Below are 23,292 nucleotides of genomic sequence, written 5' to 3'. Positions count from 1 at the left end.
GACAGAGCCAGAGGAGTATCCAGAAATCACCTACTTCATAATAGGATGAACAAGGAAAATAATAGACCACTTATCTATCACCCCCAACTTAAACTCCTCCAGTGCATCATTGACAACCTAAAACTTGTACAGTAAACTCTTGATTTAACGGACTAATGGGGGGAAGGGGTGTCCGCTATTCCCGAAAGTTGGTTAAATCTGAGAGAGTTTATTGCCTACTCACCCCCACCAGGCTTCCCCACTCCTCTGCTCCCTCCCACCCAAAAAAACCCCACAGAGCTGCTGCTGCTGGAAGAGCTGCTGGACTCTGCTCTGTGGCTGGGACCTTGCCACACATGGCAGCTCCTCCAGACTGTAGCAGCAAAAGTTTCCACTTTTTTTTTTTGGCGGGGGGAGGAGCGGGGAAAGAGAGTGATTTTACAGACCCCAGAGGACTTCAGGAACAACAGGGGAGACACTAAATTGAGGTCTGTAAAATAGAAAGTTTACTGTATTGAAACACGAGCCCTCACTCTCACAGACTTTGGGTGACAGGCCTGTCCTCACCTACAGACAGCCACCCAACCTGAAGACAATACTCACCAGCAGCCACACACTATACCACAGAAACACTATCACAGGACCCTGTCCCTGCAACGAAACTCATTGCCAACTCTGTCCATATATCTATACAACTGACATCATAGGACTTAAACACATTAGCCATGCCATCAGGAACTTGCACATCCACTAATGTGATACATGCCATCATCTGACATGCACAATGGACAAACAGGACAATCTCTTCGCAAAAGGGTGAATGGACATAAATCCAACATCAGGAACTGGAATACACAGACACCTATGGGGGAATACTTTGACATTCAATAATGGATTTAAAAGTAGCCATTCTTCCACCAAAGAAAGATTGCACAAGATTACAGAGGGAGACATCTGGATTAGAATTCATTTGCAAACCTGACACATTCAACCTACAACAGAACAGAGGTCTCTTATGCATTAAAGGGGCAATTTCCCCACCTTTGATATTTGCAGGAATGGGACACAGCCTATGTAATTTGCTTCATCAGTTGGTCCCATTAAGTGACAGGTAACCCCTTATTTTTCCTCCTTCCCACCATTCCTGCTCTATAAATCCTGGATTCTATTTTTCTCCTTTGTTTTCATCTGAAGAAGTGGGTGTTACCCACGAAAGCTCATGACTCAATACCTTTGTTAGTCTCTAAGGCGCTACAGGACTGTTTGTTATTTGTAAGCAGGCTGAGGAAGTCTATAATGAAGGGCTCAACAGTAGCCTGCCACCCAATAAAAAGCATAAGAAGTGTAGTTCGTTGCAGCCAAATCTCTACAACGCCACTTTCTTCTTTCTTTTGAAGATCAGTAAATGCTTCTCTGGCAATTTACTTTTTTTACAAAAAGACAGTACTGGGGCTGAATGTAGCTGTTCAGATGGTCAGAAGTGACTCCCCCTAGAGATGGATAAAGTAAGAAAGTTCAGAGAGGTATCTCAAAAGGTGCAGGTGATAAATGCAATTTATCAGATAGCTGTACAGTCTGTCTCAGATATCATCTCTACATAGGTCATGTGTGCACACTAGAAATTTCAGTAGCAATTCAACAGTAGTATTAAGAAACAGTCCTTTAGTTTTAAGTGCAAATCTTAATTATTGAATTAACTCTCCAGATTTGGCACAGTAAGCCTTCTGAGTAAGGACAATTCTACATGCTACAGATCCTTTAAAGTGAAATACGGAACTTGATTTTTGTCTCTTCACTTCCATGAGCACAGGTGTGAGTTGCTGAAAACACAACCACATTTCCTACTTTCCTCACTAAATACATCTAACAAACATTATAAACAACTTCCAAATAAAGTTTTAAGACTACTGCAATTTAAGACAATTCAGGTCCACACAAAACATAGCCATCAATTAAAAATCCGCAACATAGATACTACCCTTTATTAAAAAGCACAGCACCAATTCATCATTCTAAACAGTTAGAAATCAACTATTTCTAATAATTTCATTTCAAATGTGGTCAGAGTTAAGGTCACATTTTGTGGAAAAGAGGAAAGTGTTAGGAGGCAGTATGGATAAGGTGAATTGAGAATGTTTGTAGGCTGCATGGGGTAAAGGAAAACTTGACTAGGTCTTCTGGCTTTTATTATGGTTGTATTTATGTTTGGTGCACTCTATCAGTTTTAATATAATGTTATTGACTTGTGTTTATCATACATGTAGACAGACTCACACTACAGCACTTCAGAAAAGCACAATCTTTCTTTGTCAGAATTCCCCTCCCACAGACTTTTAAACTTAGTGTTAACAATGTAAATGCCTAGACATAAAATTGATTAAAACCCTACTGATATTAAAGGAAGTCCAAAGTCCCTGGGTACATCAAGGGTATACAGTATAGATACTATAAAAATAATTTGGTATTTTTGTAAAAGCAGGCATCTGAACACCAGTTCAAATACAAGTCCTTCATACTCAATTAAAAAAAGAATATAAAATGTTCTCTGCCCAAAAGATGATTTCATACCCCGCCTTGCAGTGGGGAAGCAGTACCCTAAACTGTTAGCTCGCCTGCCACTCTAAGGCCCAGTCTACGCTTACCTGAATATTGACATCTGCTACTCAATTTTAGGTATGCCAATTGTGTACCAAAAAAAAAAAAAAAAAAACAATTTAGCAGCTGTCAATATTTGTCCCTGTCCTCACTGCAGAATGCCAAGAGAAGTGTTCCTGCTGTCCACATCCCTTAATCTTTGAGGCTTGCAAGGAGTTCCAGGGTCAACATTGACCCTAGAATACGCTGTTTTGTGCGTGTGTGAAACAGCGCCCCGGAAGATTGAACCTAAGCGGTTGCTCTCCTACGGTGAGTGTAGACCCAGCCTAAAGTTTCCACTGGAAAGAGGTCCATAGAACAGCACATCAGGCACTATTTTACTGCAGCAGGCAATGTCACACACTGATTGAGGGCCTAGGCTGGTGGCAGGTTCAATAACATGGGCAGATTTTGACCTTAATTAGAAAGGATTGGTGGTTGGAAACTTGCTTCCAAACTGAGAAAATCTGTATTGTCCCTCCTCACCTAACAGGTCATTTTGGAAATCTGATCTGAATTAGAGCTTGTACCAAACATGTCAGGAAAACTGATGCAACAATAAGTAGCCTAGTGCTAATGAGCAAAGTACAGGGAAAAAAACCCCACATCTGGACTGTTTGCTTCCCCTGGTGAGAGATTTCTGAAGAAGAATCAAAGCATACATCTCCATGTGTTACTGCACTTCCTATTCACATGGGTCTTTTTAGAAAGGTAGGTTTCAAATAACCCAATGCTAACAATACATACCTTACTAGTAAAAACTGGGGGGGAAGAGAGACACTGATTCTTTCGTTTCCCATATCCCCAGGTGCATATGGTATCTACCAGTTTCCACCATTCATGCTGGTATTGTGCTGATCTGTTTGGGCTCAAATGCCATGCAGATGGCTCTGGCTTCTCTCTATTGTTCCCCATAATGTTTCTCTAGGTCAGCCTCTTTTTTGAAAAAGTCTCATTTCCATATAAGTACTTGCTGTGGCGGTCATGTCAGTTGTATCCGAAAAGCACATCCTATATACATCCATAAGGGCTTTCTTATCTTATTTGATGCTTTAGTTTGTTCTGCTGTAGGCAGCATTTCTGATTTTGCAAGAAACTCTTTCCAAAGGGCTCTGAAGAGCTTCTTCAAGCTTTTCCTTTGATCTTATCAATTACTTGATGTTACAATTCCCATTGTAGATCTCCATGACTCTGTTGCATGAAAGGGACAGCGCAACAGGGTTCACTAACTGCAAGGATGTCTCCTCCTGGTTGTTCTTGGCATTAGCTCGTTTTAGTTCTGATACCCACTTCCATTTGCATCCTGCCATCTCTCTCTCCGACTCAGGATGTCCTATCTTTGTGGCTTAGCCCTCCAGACAGGTCACTCTGTGTTTCCCCTCATCATCTGGGTATCAAAGAGTCTCCATCCACAATAACTTTTTTTCCTTCTGACTATGCCACCTCCCAGTGGCTGGTAGAGAAACCCAGGTTCTCCTTCTATAACAGGTTTCATCTTAGGGATCACCTGATTAGCTGCTAAGGCCTGCAGTGTTCTACCTTCCTGCCATTTTCCTTTCTCCACATCCCTAATGGATAGACCCTCCAGGACCTGGATCCTGTGGGGATTCCTCTCCCTAGGTTTCGTTCCTTCTCTAACATCCAAAGCATGGCTGCAGACTCTCTCACTGTGGCCCCCTGCCCTGCCTGCTTATTCTCACCTGAGCTCCATCATCAATCTTGGGTTACTTAGGCCACCTACTTCCCTTCAGCTGTGGCCTTTCTGCTTAACTACCCCTGCCCCACAGCTTCATTAAGACTTTTTCAGCTAGTGTGGGGTGAACACTGCATAACAGAGACATGGTGCCAGTGTTTTGTGCAAGAGCCAATCATGCTAGTTTCCACATCTGTTTATCATAGCTCATAGGGCTGGAAGGGACCTCAAGAGGTCATCAATCCAGCCCCCTGCTTCAAGCAGGATCAACCCCAACTACGTCATCCCAGCCATGACTATATCTAGACAGGACTTCAAAACCTCTAGGGATGGAGATTCCACCACCTCACTAGGCAACACATTCCAGGGCTTCACCACCCGCCTGGTGAAGTAGTTTTTCCTAATATCCAACCTATTCCTTTTCCTCTGTAACTTCAGACCATTACTTTTTGTTCTGCCATCTGTCACCACTGAGAACAGTTTCTATCTTTAGAGCTCCCCTTCAGGAAGTTGAAGGTTGCTATCAAATCGCCCCTCAGTCTTCTCTTCTGCAAACTAAATAAGCCCAAATCCCTCAGCCCTCCCCCCATATGTCATGTGCTCCAGTCCCTTAATCATTTTTGCTGCCCTCCACTGAACCTGCTCCAGCACATCCACATCCTTCCTATACCTGGGGGGTCCCAAAACTGGATGCAATACTCCATATGTGGCCTCACCAGTGCTGTATAGAGGGGAACAACTTCTCTAGATCTGCTCAAAATGCTTGTCCTAATGCGCCCCATATGCCGTTGGCCTTTTTGGCTACAAGGGCACGCTGTTTCCTCATACCCAGCCTTTCACCCACCATAATCCCTAGGTCCCTTTCCACTGTACTGCTGCTGAGCCAATTGGTCCCCAGCCTATAACAATGCTCGGGTTCTTCCGTCCTAAGTGCAGGACTCTACACTTCTCCTTGTTGAACTGCATCAGATTTCTTTTAGCCCAATCCTCCAATGTATCCAGATAACACTGGATCTAATCTCTACCCTCCAATGTATCTGTCTCTCCCTCTAGCTTGGTGTCATCTGCAAACTTGCTGAGAGAGTGCAATCCATTAAAGTTGCTTGTTGCTTTTGATATTAGTTGCTCTACATTTAGCATGGTGTCACCATGGCTTTGCAGTGGACTGTCTAGATACGTAAAACATACCTCTGCTCGTGGTCATCATTCTAAAAACCTAGGCTACGCTTAGTTGAATACAGACACTGCATGCTCAGCCTCTGTGGAAATAAACAGCAGTGCAGATGGTGAAGCACTGTCTAGGCAAGTAAACTGCCTTATGTGCCTGAACCCCCACTGTCTGTAACCCACACAGGGTTGTAATATGGCCCAAAGCAATGCCTTCCCATTTACATTGCTATTTTTAGTACACATTGAAACTCTCTAATCCGGAACTCCCTCATTCGGCAACACCTGTAATCCAGCATGAGTTTAGTTAGCCAGATGACAATTTATCATAGGTGCAACCAAGTTCCCTACAGTCCCATAAAGCTTGTTTATAGTCACTAGCCCTGGATCTCAGTGTTCTGTGCTGTTACTTAGCTGAAGTTTACCTCTAAATGTCTTCAAGAGCGCAGGAAGCAGTGGAAGTGTGAGTAATGCTGTTGGACAACATCGACCTCCTGTGGTCCAGCAAATTTTCTAGTTTCAAAGGTGCCGGACTAGAGAGGTTCAACCTGTATTCTCATGTCCCACTGCCAGAGCTGCACTTTACTGCAGTGAAAGGCTCCAGCAGTGGGAGGTTGCCGGAGCCTTTCCCCACTGTGTGTAATTATGTGTTGTGCCTGTATCCCACATGCTACCATATGTGTAGACCCAGCTAGAGCTTACTTCTGGGACACTGATAGTCATATATGTCTTCCCCTTGCTGAACAAACCAGCTTACTTTGCCATCTGCCAAACCCTCTGTGTGTGTGTGTGTGTGTTTTTGTTTTTGCATTAAGCACTGTGTAGAACTAAGCAGGACAACATCAGCATGAACAAGATCATCCAACAGCTCTTCATTTCCCCATAAAACTCGCTTGTTTCCTTTTGCAATTACTTTCCTCATGAGATAGTCAAGGACCAATGCAAATAACAACAACGACAGAATGCACCTTTACCTAACTCAAAGTGCAGCTAACTGTAAACTGATTGCATATTCAGCATTGTTACACAGATCACATATTAGTCTAATTGTCTGCACGGACTATGCAATAAATCTCCAAAGACTCTCTGTGTACGCTGTCCAAAGCCTTCTGGAAATCCACCAGTGGTTCTCAACCTTTTCAGCAACACAGCACACTTCAATAAAACAAAAATTCCACGGCACAGCTGCTTTTTTCAACTGAATCAATTGCTCATAAAATGTTACATTTACTATGATTATGGTCGTTCTAGAGAAGTTTGCAACATAGCAATGCATACAACAAGCTAAACAGGAATGAGACAGGATGTTGAGTAATCAAGTAACCGCTGAAAATTTCAGCAGTTACATGATTACTTGCCGGGGGCAAATCCAGAGAGCATGCTCCCCTCCCGCCAACCCATTGGAACTGGGACGCAGCATTTAAACAGCGTCCCAGGTCAAACGGGCTTCTGTCCTCCCTTCCCCCCTGCCACAGCAGAAGGGGGACATGCACTCCCCTTTTGGGCTGGGAAGCAGCATTTCAACTGCCACTCAGCACAATCAGGCTCCTGTGGGACTGGCATTTCACATCACGGTGTCTCTGCGAAGAACCACCCCGAAGGGAAATGGACAAATCCTGCACCAGCTGGGACTCAGGTAGCCTTCCTGCTTGAGCCCCAGCTGGCCCAGGGGTTAAGCTCCCTTCCAGCAGTGGCTCTCTGCAGAGCTGTGGTGAGGGGACATTGACAAAATTTCACAGCACAGTAGCATGTCATGGCACACAGGTTGAGAACTACTGACTGATATAATTTATCACACGAGGTGCTTGCCATTTCACACTAAATACAACAATGTGGTCTCAAATATATCCACCCTTCGTTACAAGGTTCTTCAGAGTAGCCTTTTGTCCAGCAGGGTAGAGAATGGGCATCTTCTGTTCCATGGTGTCAGTAGTGCTCTGTGACATTGCAGTGTCAGGGCCACCCATCATCTGAAACGGTGATGATTGCTATTGTTTGTTATTAACCCCCCAAGGAGAAACCACTGCTTGAAGATGAATGGCTGCTCTTCATTTTTTCACTAAATCAGCAGTTATCAATCATCCAGGCAAATTATCCATATTTCATGGATCATATGAGAGTGGGGGGAGAGTTACAGGCATTAACCCTCAGCACCTTTTTAAACAAGAATTTATTTTATCCTGACAGAATTGTAGGAATTCACATGCCAAAAGTCTCCTCTGATAGCTGTATTGCTCAGCCTGCTTAGGGCATCCCTTGAGTAGGTCACCAGGGACCATCAGCTGGGTCACACTTCATGGACTGAGAAACAGAGGTCAGCAGAATTTGTGACAGCTGAGACCCAGCAGGATCCACAGGCAGAAAGGAGTGACTCATCCTGCCCAGCTCCTGCACTGCCTGCAAGCTCTAGGCATGGGAAGTGGTGCTCCTAGAGGTGGTACAGCTGCCTTCAGAGCCTCCTGATGCAGCAGTGGTCTAGAACTGAGTTGTGTATGTGGGGAAGGAGCAGAAAATGAAACATCCCTAGCAGCAGCCACCTCAACCAACCTCTCCTGATAGGCCCCGCCCCCGGCCAGCCTCACCTACCAGCTCCAAACAGCTTTCCAGCAAGCAGCTCCCCCAATCCCCATAGCACCTACTCGCCACCCAAATCCTCATGCAGTTTCCTGCTGTGACTGAATCTCACAATCCTCTGCAGCTCCAAAGACTACAAGAGATTTCAAGGTGGACCACCACAAGAAAACACAAGTTTGGGGATTCCAGATGGGACAAGGTTGACATCCACCACCAAAACTGCAGAATTGTTCCATACGCTGTGCACAAGCTATGTAGTGCATGGTCCTTTAAATGGTTCTGGGGATGGGGTTCTTACCTCCTATTTCCCAGCCTCTGATCTCAACACAAGAAAGTTATTCCTGATACTCGCTCTAAATCTTCTGTTCAAATTTCATCTCATTACTTCCAGTTATACACCCTGAGCTGCTGTTCTCCCATGGTGTTTACGCCCACACTCTTCAGTTAACCATAATCCTGTCCTATCACTCATTCTCTAGGCAGCCTGCCTGCGTGCATTTCTTTCTTTTCATCTCTCCTTTTAAGGCTTTAGCAACAGTTAACAATACTTTGCAAAACATGGGGGCTGCTGTTTTAATAGGACCAGTAACTGATTTTTACCTATTTTGTTTTCCTTCTGAACAATACAGACATTGCATTTACTAAGTAACTAGTAGCAGCAATTGTGACACCAAGCTCTTATTTTCTTTCCTCAGCAGGCCCAACGATCTCTGCTTCTCCTCCTCCTCCAACGCCTTCCTCCTCTTCATCACTGGTTCTCTGTGCCTTCTGCAGAAGCCTAGGCCCTGCCAGGCCAATAACCAGTGCTCCTATGGGAGCTGTGATCAGGATCGCCAAGAATGCCACTGTTAGCACATCCATTCCATACTTCTCCAGCTGTTCATTCTGCTGCCCTCTGGCTGTATCTAAGGCCAGGGACCCTATCGCTGCCTACAGAGAAAGAAGAGCGTTGTTAAAGAAAACAACGAAACAGAAAATTAACTACTTGCATTTAAAGATGTAAATGAAGGGCCCAGTCCTACAATTGGAGTTATGCATGGGTCATGTGTGTGTGCCCAATCCATCGTTGGCCTGCATATATTTTTGTGGCCAGGGGGATGTCTGCTTTTTACCCAAAATGGTTATCTCAAATACTTCCAGCACCATAAGAGTGTGGTGCCATATACAACGTTAAGGGTAAATTTGTCTAAGAATGGCCTTTGTTTTTTGTTCTACTATAAGCTGCCTTTTCAGCTGAGTTTGCTCTTGTTGTTAGTCTACCATGAGAAGCACCGCTGAGCTGTCATGTTACTCCATTATTAGGGAAGGCCTAAAGAAAGAGAGAAGCTTAAATTTGCAAAAAAGTCTAGTGACTTTTACCTTTTTTGATGCCCAATTCGACCCTTTCAAGGAGTTTGACTTGCACTTGAGCACCCAAAATCACTAGTCATTTTTGAGATTTTATGCCATGGGTCTTGGAGAAGGTCTTAAAAAGTGCAAAACTCACGCTTGTCCCATCTCAGGGGATTGCAGGGCCCAGAAGCCAGGGCCTTCCAAAGAGACAGCTTTGCCCTCAGCTCCTGGGGGACTGTCAGCCCCGGCCTCTCCCAACAATGGTGTTCCCCAGAAGCTGAATGCTTGGGCAACCACTCAGGAGAGAGTCAGGTACAGCCCAGCTGATTGGCAGAGCACTCACCATTGGCCACAGCCAGTAGCATGTTTCTATTGGTGGTATACACGGCACATACCTTAGTGCATGTAACACAACTTATTCTGCACATGGATGGGAAAAAAATTAGAGGGAACATTACCTGAGGATCACACCTACCAGTTTCAATGGTTTTAAACAAGTGTTGCCCCTGCACAGAGCACATGGAAAACACTTTTGCCCAAACTAATTAACCACAGTACGTAAGATAGGCCTGTTACAACTAAACTGAAAGTTAGGCTCCTGACGTATTTTCTAGTCCAAACTGACATTTGACACATACTATTTTTACAGTTATGCGCTTTTCAGCTTAAGGCCACTGCTGTAGAACAGTTTGTTTTACCACCCAGAGTGGGTTCTATAGATGGCCAAACTTCCCTCATGGTATCCAAACCTCTCTGGAAGGTGCAGGAAGGGGAGGTGCAGCCCCATTTGAGAATCTGCTTCCTGGCTGCCTAGAAAGTTGCAGTGAAGCCTGAGCTTGGGGCCACATACACCTGTAGCACAGCTTTTCAGCTGCTTAGATGTGGTCCCTACATCCTTTCACTTTTCAAGTGCAGATGAAGGGGAGTGAAGGATGGAAAAGCAGCACTCACAGGAATCTAGTCCTGAGGGCTCCAGTACCATGTGTTCTACGAGGAAACCAGCAATAGGGTGGCAGAAAGTCACAGAAAATACCTAGAGGCTAAAGGAGAAAGGCTCCAAACAAACCTATAGAACAAGCACTCACTTTACTTTGCCATCTCTCTCCATCTCCTAGATCAGAAGTTCGGAAACAAGTGGTGGTGGAGGGGCCAGGCCAAGATTTGGGTAAGTGGTCAAGGGGCGCACCACTCTTTGGAGTGGTCTGGGATCTGCCTTGATCTATTTGCGAGGCTCACAAACCAGCCAAAGGGAGCTGATAAATTGTGCTCAACTCCCACTGAGGCCGGAATCAATGGCATGAGGGGACAGGAGTGCCAGATGTGTGCAGCAGACAGGAACAGCCCTTCCAATTAATCAACATCCTTCTTGTACTCCGGGCACCTGAACTGGACACAGTATTCCAGCAGTGGTCACGCTAGTGTCAAATATGTTAAAATAACCTCTCTCCTACTACACAAGACCCCCTGCGGCTACTAGGGTTGTTTTTGTATTTTATAAAGACAGTGGCTTTAAGTAGTAAGAAGCCCTTGCTGCTGTGTCTAAATTGTGCAACATAGTCTTACTGAATGTTTCATACAGGTGTCTGCCCTGGAGGACCACATAACATTTTCCAAACGTAAACAGCAAATAACCTCTTATTTAGCCATTCCTTTGATAGGCTTAAAAGCACTAATGAGGTCAGCTTCTGTCTGAATTTGATCTTGCAGAACATCACAAGATGCAGACTGCAGGAACTGAGGCCCCCCAGTTGATTTCAATGGGAGTTAGAGAATCTTTCAGGAGGCATCTGCCCTTCTTAGGTCTGGCCCACGATCACTGTGATGCAGGTAAGCATTACACAGATGGGGAAAGTGCTGCACACAGGTTTCGTGATTTGCTCAAGGTCACAAAATAAGACTGCAGCAAAACCAGACTGTGTGTAGCCCCAGTTCTAATCACTCGCTCACGATGCTGCTCCAGAATGAAGCTGAGGAATACAAGTGGAGTTTCTAATCCAACCAGTAGCCTCTGGCCTATTGACTACAGAGAGATGTTCTGTCTCTAGTTCCTTTGGTCTGTGGCTAGCTTATGAAGGGATGCACAAGTAGAGCCTGAAACTTCGATTCCCTCCAGGACACTGGAGAGGAAAGTTTTACACTCCCCTTTCAATATGGAAAACCAGAATTGACTATTTCATAGTCCCCCCACAGATCAGTTAATGGCCCTACCCCATTCTCTCACTTACACCAGCTCAAGCCAGGAATAGTTCTACTGAGGTCGATGAATTTAGACTGCCGTCAAATAGGTGTGAGAGGAGATTCAGGCCTGGTTGACCTGTACCATTCTGTCATTTCTCCTGTTGCCATACTCTACCTGGACAGTGGCTTTGGGGATCCACGCTAAGGAGACAAATATCTTCTCCTTGAAGTTAAAGCCAGCAAAAGACACCATCAGGAATGTAGCAGTGATTCGTACGATTAAGGCAATACCCAGTGTAGCAATACAAAGTCCTACAGCAGAGACAAAATCAACTTTTTGAAACCATGGGCACATCTGAGGAAGACTGAGCTTGTAAAACCACAGATGAGCCACATTTTTACATCAATTGTATTTAAAAATTAGAAAGAAAACAAGGAACAGAGCAGTGTTCCTTATAATCTGAGCACTTGGGCAGCCACCCTGGAGGGATTCTGGTGCCGCCCAACTGATTAGCAGAGTGCTCACAGCCAGCATCATGCTTTTCTATTGGTGGTGCACTTTTGCACATGCTTTGGTGCGTATAACAAAATTTATTACACCCAAGGATGGAAAAAATAGAGGAACACTGGTACAGACTTGGAGGCATTTTATAAACTACAGTTTTAGTGAATCGGTAATAATGTGGGTGTCTTCAGGTGCCGAGGGAACACTTTAGCCAACAGGACCAATGCAGCAGATAATGAAAGATATTATCTTGACAGAGCCATTACTACTTAAAACCCTTACGACCATGCACTTGTGCAAATGATGTTTTTAGCACCCAGGGCCCAATCTGGCACTGCTTTCTTCAGCGAAACTCCCACAGAAGTTGAGCATTTGGCTTGGGTAAGGAGCATCCAATTGCCTCACATTGATCGAAGAACCCAGACTTTATCAGAGCTTGAAAAGATGCTCAAATTCTGCCTACAACCTACCGCCAGCAAACCCAACCTGCTCTACAAGTATAATACTCAGAAGAGAGTATTTGCTGCATTATGTTCAGGGCAGGTAAAACAAAGAAAACAAACTATGTCGTAAACCAGTTGTTCTCAAACTTCTGCAGTCCAGGGAGCCCCATTCTGATTTACCTTTTTCTGCAGAACCGCCCCCAAAAACCACTCCTCCTGCTAAGCCCTGGCTCTGCCCCTAATCCATCGCTTCCCACAAAGCTCCACCCCCACCCCATCATGTCCCACCTGGCTCCACTCTGTCTGCCCCCTCTTTGCTCCTCCCCTTCCCTCCCACCGTCTGGTGCATGCTGCTGGACAGCTGCTCTCTGGTGTGCAGGGGCACTGAAAAGGAGGGGGGAGAAACTGAGGGGTGGGGAGGAAGAGAAGGAGGAGTTGATCAGTAGGGTGGTGGATCCTTTGGAGTATCCTCATGGATCCTCAGGGGCCAACAGACCCCTCTTTTAGAAATGCTGCCTTAAACCTACCTATAAGTCACCACCAATTCTTTTTGCAGGCTAGCTAGCAAGAACTCTAGTCAAAATTATTGGTCTTTCAAATAGTCTTACCAACGGTTTCAGGCCTGAGAGAAGAAACAGATATTTCTGCTCCAATTAAACCAAAAAGAAAGGGTTGAAAGATGTCCCATGCGATCGCAACAATTTTTTCCACAGCCACCTACAAGGAAAGGGTGCAATCTGTAAAGTTTCACAAGCTGCACCTTCTAGCCTCAACATTTGATTTTGTCACAAAATAAAATGAGTGCCTGAACTATTGCTCTGTGTCCATTTCTGTGTGTGTACTATTGCAAAATTAATATTTTTAAAAGGAGAAAAGCAGTGATGCTATGGGGTTGCCAAAATGCAGACGTAGCCCATTATGATTTTAAGGCAAAATTATTTTCGTAAAGTACCAATGAACTATGCCTGCACAGGCATTCATACATTACAGTACAGTACATCCACAGCAATTACCTTCCTCTTACTAAACGGAGTGAGTGAAAGTGGGTTTGTACTGTTCAGCCCTTTGCCTTGTACTTTCTCATGCAAAGGAGGGTTTCATAGCTAGAGGGACAGGGAAAAGACTTCATACTGGAAAGTAATTTGATGTGTCACTCAAGACTGTACATATTGTGCCAACACCAGGCTATTGTGCCTCTGCAGGGAGAAAAAAAATAAAAAAAATCTAGTCCCCTTTTCTTTACGTGTTTACACTTCCAGAGACTTATTTCTTCAACACAGCAAAAGAAGATACTGTATCTCAGTGAGCTTTTCTCCGTGTGTATGTTTGCCTTGTATAACTGCATCTAAACCTACCTGTACAGACACAAAATTGTTTTCAAAGTATGTGTCCCTGAGATGGAGAAGGTAAACACCAACAGATGGGATCACTTTTAAGGCAGATTAGCATTTATGCCCAAGTCTTTGCCCAGTGTATCCACTGAAGGATTACAGAATTATAGCTGAAGGGCTCTACAGGTATTATCCATTGCTCTCCCATGCACATTGCAAAAGCAACTACACATTTATCTGGCACCAATCTGCAGAAATACTCTACAAACAAAACTCTTTTTAAATGACCCAGGTAAGTGGAAACACTCTAAGAACTATATCTACCATGCACTAATAAGTTGGATGTAGCTTCTCACACAGGAGGAAAGGCATTGTCTTATATCCAGGTGACCCTCTTCCTGTCTTAAGAGGTTGTGGTCAACAGTCTCCAGACACCCAAGATCATACTCTAACCCTGTGTGTTTGAAGTGACTCCAGCTGGTTACAAGGCATGCGTATCTAAACATTCACCTTTTCACTGGACCATCCCATGCCTGCGATGAAGGCCAAGACCAATGTGCAGAGTCCTCCTGATCCGGGGAAACCAAAGTGCAAGCTGCCAAAAACAGCAAATATGGACAGGCCCAACACAAAGTATGCTCTCTTCCATACAAGTGATGCCTAGAACCAGGAAAAAGAATTTAAAAAAAAATTTTAATTTTTTTTAAATAGGAGAAAAAGTTTACTTACATGTAAGAAAAAAATGGAATCATAGCTCTGAGGGTGTTTTATTTTCTTTTTGCTTCTATACCTATGGAATTTTAATGTTCACTAGTTCCATTGTTCTATCCACCAGAAATCTTTGTGACTTTTGCACCATAGGAATTCTAAACATGAAGTTCTATACAAACAATCTTACTTAATAGCAACCACTGAATTAGCAGCATTTAATCATCTGGTTGTTTCTGCGATGGGTTTGTCACATTGATAATCAAGACGCAAAGGATGAAATCCTAGCCCAAGTCAAGTCAATGGGACTTTTGCCAAATATCCCCAAAGATACTGAGTACCTTCCTTGCCCTACTGAAATCAACTTCAATGGCAGAAGGAAGTTACCCAACATTTTTGGGGCTATTTTGTACTCTCATATTTCTCTAATCCAAAGGCATTATGCAAACCGTAAATAAATTTCTGTTCACTTACTGTCAGCACCAACTACACACAGGCTTGATGCAAATTTACCATAGAGTAATCTTAATTTTTATTGATGGTAACAAATACATAATGCTATTGAATGTTAAAATATTATTACTTGCATAACAAGCCAGCTAAACCCAGGAAAGTCAGTACTGCTGTTGCCACCTTCCTCTTTGTTCAGAATTTCTCTCTCATTGCAGGCAACTCATGTAAATGGGAATATTAGCGTGCACACTGATGTTTCCATTACTGGCTGAAACTGGGCCAGATTTGGTCCTGCTGAGAGGCAGAACTCCCAGTGACTTCAACAGGAGTAGGACTAGGGGCTCTGGGTCTAAACTCCCAGCACACCAGGGGATTATGAAATTGCACATCATTAACATGACAATAATAAGTAATCCATTTTAACAAATAATACAATTTCATGGGATTCACAACAGTAGGTGCTAAACACATACCATGCTCTATGAAGTCAGATCTACGCTCACTCTGAGTTAGGAAATGGCTTCTCCAGTTCTGCTAGTAAGTTTCTACTCTTAGCAGGAGATCTGCGTTAACCTCAGGGGGTATCTTTTCAGAAAAGTGTTTTTCATTTTTCTTTCTTTACCTGATCGCTACTTGGAAAATATTGAATAAAAAGTCCCAGAAGCCCACCAGCTGCTATGCCAACTGCAACTTCTAGCACCCCTCGGAGGATATTGTAAAGGGTGGAACCTGTTTGTGAACAGTAAAAGACAAGTGCTTAGACACATATATTTTACACACAAACTCTCTCCTACTATCCACATCTTTTCTGCAAGAGAAAACACAGAAAGATGTGATCTAGACGTTGGCCAAGAAATAAGGGGATTGGCCTCATGTTTCTCAATGATACTATGAAAGCTTCTGGTCTTCTGCACAGATAGGGGCAAAGGAACAAGAATTCAAGCGCTCAGATCCTACGCATGGAGATGGACAAATGTTGTGGTGCAGCTCCCTCTGCAAGATGGCAGATATTCATCTGCATTACAAATGGTCAAGACTTTGGTCTTTTCTGTGGAAGCAAGATCAATCCCCAGGAGAGCGCAGAGCTGAGGAGAAGGAGATGCTCAGAAATCAGTGTGGGAATTGACAGTGCCCACAACAGTACTGATTTCCTTTCCAAGAAAGAGATGAACGTGCAGACAGAGTGGAAAGAGTCCTTGGCAGTGTGGTTTCAGAGTGAGAAGTGCTGACGGAGGAAGGTGCAGAGGAGGAACAAGACAGAGAAGCAAGGTTCTCCAACAGCTGCCCCATGACATATTCTGAGGCTGCAAACCCCTCTCCACTTGGGGATAGTATCTGGAGAGCTAAGTGCATACTGAGAAGACACAGCCATTTTCCTCTTGTGGGGTTTTTTTTGGGCAGGGAAGAATTTCACTTACATGGTACGGAAGCCACAAGCGTGTCCTAAGAGAGATCAGTTACTCTGTGAAATACAAAATTATTAAAATGTCTAACTAGCAAACACTGCCACCAGACTGGCCTTTTGTTGATTTCTACTTACAAGTATTGATACAGTATTTCTGAGGCCAGGTCTACACTACAAAAGGAAGTCAGGCTAACTTAGGTCGGCTTACAGCTACTGCAGCCTGCATGCCTGCACTTTGCTCCTTGTGTGGCTGGTGCACATCCTCACCAGGGCTTGGACCCACTGTACTTTGTCAGTGTGAGGCATTGTGGGACGGTTCCTGAAAACCAGCAGCAGTCCACAGTAAACAACACAGCAGCTACATGGCCACTATATCCACCTAGCTAACTCCACCTTGACTCTATGTCACCTTGTGGAGGTGGAGTTATTAAGTTGGCACAGCATGGCACATGCATTGGTGGGAATGAAATATAAGTAAGTGCTCCCACAGTTGGGTGATATAAGCTCCCTTGTCTTACCTAACTCTGTAGTGTAGATCAGTGTTTCTAAATTTTTTTAAATAAGGTACCCCCTTTTTTAAAAAAAAATAGATAAGTAACCCCAGTACCCACAATTTTAAGACACACACATTTTTTCTATAATTTTAACACATTTGTTTAAACAACTTAATTGTAACTATGTGGTTGGAAGAAATTGCCTATAGGCAATAAACTTGCCATCATTCTTATGATTGTGCAAAGCGGATAAATAAAAAATATTAGATGAACATAAAATAAATTCAATGTTTTTAATTCAGAAAAAAGATTGAGAAACACTCAGTTAATGTACTCCCAGAAGAGCTCTGAGTACCCCCCGGGGTACACACACCCCTGGCTGAGACCCACTGGTATAGAGCATAACTTAATATTGACCTATTTTCCCCTTCAGTTATCCCTCCTCAAACGAACAAACCCCTTTCCTTGTTTCCATTTACATAGGCTGCCATCTAGAGTTGCATTAAAAAATTAGTTCAGTTCAAGGCATCTAAACTGGGTTCATCAAAAGCCCTTAGTGCTAACTTAACTCCACTCTCACTGAAGGGAGAGGCCTCCTACTGACTTTGATGGGAGCAGAATGAGGCTAATGCTGAGTGCTCAGAAATTCCCACCCCTAATTCATAGAAAAAGACTTCAAGTTTGTGTTCTAACCTTCTGCCCACCCGCAACTCATTTCTAGCTCACTCAGTCTCTGTCTCCAGCAGCTGGGACTGGGTGGAAGATGGCCCATTGTCACCTCCCCAGCCAGGCTCCCTCAAGCAGCTGTTGCGCTGCATGGAGCAGTGGCCCCGAACAGCTCTCAAGAAAAGGGGTTGGTCCCACCTGCTCCGCTGCCTACTGGACCCAGCTGCCAGGGGGCAGGTGCAGAAGGAGGCTAGAACCCTTCTCCCTCCCTCCCTCCCTCCCCAGCAGGACAATCTGGGACAGAGGAGTGCTTGACCCTGCATGCTGCCCCTTTGCGTCACCTCATGGACATTCAGTGGCTGCAAATGATGGCAGGTGGTAGGAGATTTCACAGCATGTGCCACAAATTACTGCTAGACAACAATCAGAGCTAGTCACTTCCAACACTTCACCCTGAAACTCTTCCCCTAACACCCTCAAAGAATGGCTTGCAGGGCACAGAGCTGGCTATACTAGGTGACACATTTTCTAGTGTTTAAATCAACTAAGACTTTTTCCCACCAATAGTAGTTGTAGTTACTCACATGACTGTCTATCTTTATGTGGACAGCAAGAAGGGAGTGCGGGAAAATGCAGGTGGAATTGCTTGTCACTCCTATTTGTTCAGATTAATGAAAATTATGGAGACGGAGAGTTTTCATAACCTGCTGAAGGTCACCAGTGAGTCACTGGCAGTGTTTGGAAAAGTATGCAGGCCTCCTAGATTCCAGCACATACTAATATGCTTTGCTGCATATTTGATTAGCATCAGACCCTTACTGAACAGATAGGCAGCCTTTTGCACATGGATAATTTCCATTATAATTGTTATCTGGGTCCCCAGAATATAAACTGAGCCTCTACAATTTATCACTAACTGGTCAAAACAGACTGCAGATTCCTTAAAATGGGTTAGCATTTGCCCATGATATTACCGTACGTGGCTTAGTAAGTGTACCTGTGGAGAAGGCCATGCCCAAGCATGTGTTGAAGCCAGTGATGGCCAAGATGTCATCAATGCTGCCAGCAGCCATTAGCAAGGTTGGGACACCCTTTTCAACACCATACCTTCCTGTTTGTAGGATCAGCATAGAGGGGACCACAACGGCAGGAGAGACAGCACCTAGGACAAAACTAAACCAAACAACTTCTTTCAACCCTTCTTAAAAACAGGATACTCAACTAGAATATCTGCCTTCTCTCTCTCTCTCTCTCTCTCTCACACACACACACACACACACCCTTCACAGCACCCCGATTTCCAAGCCACATCTGTGTAAAACCTGCAGTCTACTCTTGTCACCTGCCCAGAGGAGAGACATTAAAACAAGGGGCTTAAGGGAATCATATGAAAAGCACCTTCACGCATGAAGGATATTCTAGCACAAGCAGAGGACATATCAGAAACAAAGACCCTGTCTACACCATGTATTAAAGTTGATTCTAGACACACAATTCTAGCTACGGCAATTGCATAGCTAGAATTGACTTATCTACAATCAACTTCCCTGGCCACCCTCACAGACAGAGGCTGACAGGAGAAACTCCTGTTGATGCCCTTACACCTTGAGACACTGGGAAGCACAGGGGTCCACGGTCAACCCCGACAGTTCAATTTTGTGTGTTCCTACCAGATGCATAAAATTGAACCCTGGACAATTGACCCTCACCAGGTCAATCTTCCCTGTAGTGACACTTGATTTTAGTGGAACAGCTGTACTATAGGGGGTTCTTTAAGGGGACTTTCTGAACTCCAGTATTTCTCTATCTTAACAGTATACAATAACATTTCTTTTTGCTCTTATAGGCCCCCTGCATTCCTGACAACGCCCCATGGAGTCGATCACCCTGTTGTTCTTTTGTTTGTTAGCTCATCACCCTCAGGGCCCCATTTTGCAGCCATCCTCCCCGCCAGGCTGGTGCAGTGGGATTAGATTCCCTTTCCTGCCTCTGAACATCAAAACCAGCTATACAGCCAGGCGCAGCATTTTGCCATGGCAAGACACACAAACAACTGGTACTGAACTCATGTCTCGTACCTTTCTGTGCACTAATGAAGCACTGAGCTAGCTGGGGCATACCTTAGTTCAAGGGTGGATTCCCTAGCAGGGAGACAGGCAGTCTGAGCTAGTCTTAGGCCATTCTGAATTTTTATGGAGGAGTAAGGAAAGGAAATTACCCTAATATAAATCCCCATTGCCACGGCAAATGTAGGAGTAAGTGGGCCAAAACAGCAGCTGCACATGTCTCAGAGAGGCAGGGCCCAAAGGAAAGCCTTAAACAGACAGCTTTTAGCTTCTTCAGCGCCTGGAATATAAACATTTTTACACATTAGTAACAGAACCCTTCCATGTCATAAAGAGAAACCTCGCTAAAGCTCTGCTCTGGTTTATTACTGAAGTCCCAGTGTCACACAGTACAGTCTGTTGTACAAAGCTAGAACTTAGGCAGGCCTGCCCATGGGAGAGGTGGGAGTAGGCCAGCTGCCCCAGGGCCCAGCACACCTGGCTGTTGATACTGCAGCAGCAGCAGTGGCAGGACACCCAGGACCCATTTGCTGAAGCGGGTTTTTGCCCATGAAAGCTCACTGTCTTTGGTTCTCTGTGCCTTAAATACTGAGCCTGTTCTGGCCTGGCTGTGGTCGGAAGAAGTGGGTCTGTCCCACGAAAGCTCACCTAGTAAACCATTTCGCTAGTCTTTAAAGTGCTACTTGACTGCGTTTTGTTTTGATAGTGTGTGTAGACCCGCACGGCTCCCTCTCTGTTACTATCCAATAAATCTGTTAGTCTATAAGGTGCCACAGGAGTTCTTGTTTTTGCAGGGCCTTAAGACTGCTGCGGGAGTGCTGCACAACACAGTGCGGGCAGGACTGGGCTGGGGGGAGTTGCATGGCACTCTCTGGGCAGGGCTGCCTAGCGTCAGCCATGCCCCTTCTGGTTGATGCCCCACCCACTTCTAGGGTGTGGAGCAGGGGCCTCCAGGCCTTGCCCAGGAGCCCAGCAAGGTTCTTAGCCTCACTGGACTTAGGGGATTTAGTGGATCGAGCATATTTTTTTTTTATCATCTAGGCTGAGCTCTGGATGCCTTTGGTCTGAAAATGACCACATCACGGAGGGAAAAGAACTCAAATACTGAACAGGACAGCCCAACCCTGTGTAAAGATGCACCTAAACACAACATTTAAAAGCCCTCTTGGAAGTCTTGATACAGACTAGGATGCTACAATAGAAAACAGACATTGTAAAGAGTAACAAAAGAAATGTTGCAAACAGATTTTCTGAGACTTACTAGGAGTATCCTCAAGCAAGTCTAATGTCATGTCATTTTGGATACTTCCTATCCAGCCTTAACCTTAACTAGGAACAGTCTCTGAGTTTTGGTAGGCTGAGCTAACGTGTGCTAGTTACACGCGGCCTACATTTGACCTCTGTACAAGTGTAGATACAGGGCAGCATCTTGTAGGTTGATTTCAGTAGGTCAAGTTGTAAACTAGGCACACACCCCCTTCTTTCTTCCTTCCCTTGTTAGCACTGGCGTTAACAAGTTATGTAGTGGTTGGGGGAGGGTTCATAGAAATATCATGGGATTTATTATTTACCAGGACTGATGTCAGCTGTCTTTTAATCTAGGGCAACCGGACTTTACGCTTTATATCCTCACATAAAGTGCATAGTGATTCGAAAAAAAATATTTCTTGTAGGGTTTCCTTTCACCAGAGAGTCTTATCCCAATAGAGATTCTTTTCTCTCAAGGGTCCTGGAGTCCTGCATTGTTTATTTTACCTCTTTCTCCCTTTGAATATCTCAGCAAGACAACAATTTATGGAAAAATGGACTAAACATATGGAACAGTTTGCACTGCATGGCAAATCAAGAAAAAGGGCATTAATGGTGATGTTCAGTGCACATAAAGAATTTTATTTATTTAGTGAAAAATCACAAAATGGACTGCATACCAATCCTATGCATCTGGCTAACTGAATATATATATTTAGAGCTCCATAAAATTGCAGATAGCTGCTTTATATCTGCGGGTATCCGCATCCGTGGAAGTCAACATGGCTATACACAGCCCATTTTTGCAGATGCACATGTGGATACAAATTTTGTATCTGTACAGGTCTCTAAAGACATTCTTAACCTTCACTGATAAGAACAATATCTTACTGCATTTTTAACCACTGCTAATAGAAACAAGGCTATATAATGCAAAACTTATGAGATTTAAACAGTATCAATATACTGATTGAAAGCAAATAGTTGATCAAATATTTTGATGAAATTAATGGGTTGTTTGGATGTTCCTGAACCAGAAACATTAACTACTGTACCTTTGGATCAAGGCCAAGCCCAGCTCGAACCAAGATAATGGAAAGGGCAATATTTCTCAGCACTGCAGACCAGTTTGTTTTTATCTGGACTATGTCACTGATGAATGGGGTATTTCGGATGAGAAAACCAGCAAGCAGCATCCCTAAAAGGAAAGAAGGTAAGTGTTTCTCAAATGAGTCATTATTTCTCGAATGAGTTATTATTGTATTCCAGTAGCTTCTAGAGGGAAGTGAGAATTTTTTGTGATTTTTTTTTTTCCAGTGAGAAAATCAGGATCTGCTGTGCTGGGACAGGAACATGTCTCTGAAGAGTTAATGGTGTACTCAACAGATGCTACTGGACAACCTCAGAGGTTACAACTGAACTATCAGAGGAAGTAAGCAAAGAAGAAACTGAGCAGGAAATTCTGAGGCCATATCTACACTAGACACTGAAGTTGATTGTAGATACTCAGTTCTAGCTACAGCAAGGAGGAGGTCAATGGAGGAAACTTGCAATATCGAAGAGTACAGGTTTTAACTGTCAACCCACATAGCATAATTTCACGTGTTGCTACTAGGTACGCAAAATCAAATCTCAGAAGAACGACCCTGACCAGGTCACTCTTTCACACAGTGAAGACATACCCTGAGGGTAAACATTTTTGGAAATGATGTGGTTTGATTGATATCAAACTGGTGGTGAATTCAGCACAACTGGTGAAATGTTGGCTGATATGTTCCATATTAAATGTAAATTTGTTATTCACCATTTTTTCATACCCCGACTAGCAAAAGCTTTACCGACAAAAGTGCTAGTGTGGACGTAGCATTAGGCCTCCGAGTGAAGTAGCCAAACGTAGGCCATGTCAACACTACCACCTATGTTGCAAAACTTACGGTGCTCAGGAGAGTGGAAAACACACATCCCAAATGAGGTAAGTTTTGCCAGCACAAGTGGCAGTGTACACAGCTTTCCTGACAAAACTGCAACTGCTGCTCATGGGGTGGTTAAATTATGTCAATGACAGAGCTGCATCAGTACAGTTGTGCTGCTCTAAGGTCCATAGTGTAGCCCTAACTCTTGGGAAGTACTCCAAAGCCAGTAGCTTCCATTGTTTACAACCTAAATGGGAGTGACTGGCTGAACTCCTTGGAAAGTCTGGCCTAATAGATACATAAAACATGCAAAACCACCAATTTTTAAAATTCTTCAGAATGCAACATTCACATGGGGGAATGACAGTTGTTTGCTCCCATCTGCTATCTGAGCCGCTAGGAAGAGTTGATCTTTGCAAATATTTGTTTTGCAGCCTCCAGTTAAGTGGTTTTGCTACTAGAACTGGTATGTGAAAGGTATTTTTCAGCACAGGCCTGCACAG

At 44.1% G+C, this 23,292-nt stretch overlaps 1 protein-coding gene across 1 annotated transcript in view; it reads right to left on the bottom strand.

The window, feature by feature from the left end:
• Positions 1-793: 793 nt before the first annotated feature.
• Positions 794-23,292, bottom strand: part of SLC9B2 (solute carrier family 9 member B2) — a 32,669-nt gene continuing 10,170 nt past the window's right edge. The window contains exons 5-12 of the mRNA XM_074993497.1: positions 21,932-22,074; positions 19,781-19,908; positions 18,560-18,735; positions 15,620-15,726; positions 14,347-14,496; positions 13,114-13,222; positions 11,733-11,869; positions 794-8,977 (exon numbers count right to left, since the gene is read on the bottom strand). Of these exons, the coding sequence (XP_074849598.1) occupies positions 8,726-8,977; positions 11,733-11,869; positions 13,114-13,222; positions 14,347-14,496; positions 15,620-15,726; positions 18,560-18,735; positions 19,781-19,908; positions 21,932-22,074 (1,202 nt within the window). The 3' untranslated portion in view covers positions 794-8,725. The remainder of the gene's footprint in view (positions 8,978-11,732; positions 11,870-13,113; positions 13,223-14,346; positions 14,497-15,619; positions 15,727-18,559; positions 18,736-19,780; positions 19,909-21,931; positions 22,075-23,292) is intronic.

The sequence above is a fragment of the Carettochelys insculpta genome, chromosome 4 (genome assembly GCF_033958435.1).
Source record: "Carettochelys insculpta isolate YL-2023 chromosome 4, ASM3395843v1, whole genome shotgun sequence".
In the NCBI taxonomy this organism is placed as follows: Eukaryota; Metazoa; Chordata; order Testudines; family Carettochelyidae; genus Carettochelys; species Carettochelys insculpta.
The sequence above is the reverse complement of the archived record's forward strand: the minus strand, read 5'-3'. Positions and strand labels throughout refer to the sequence as shown.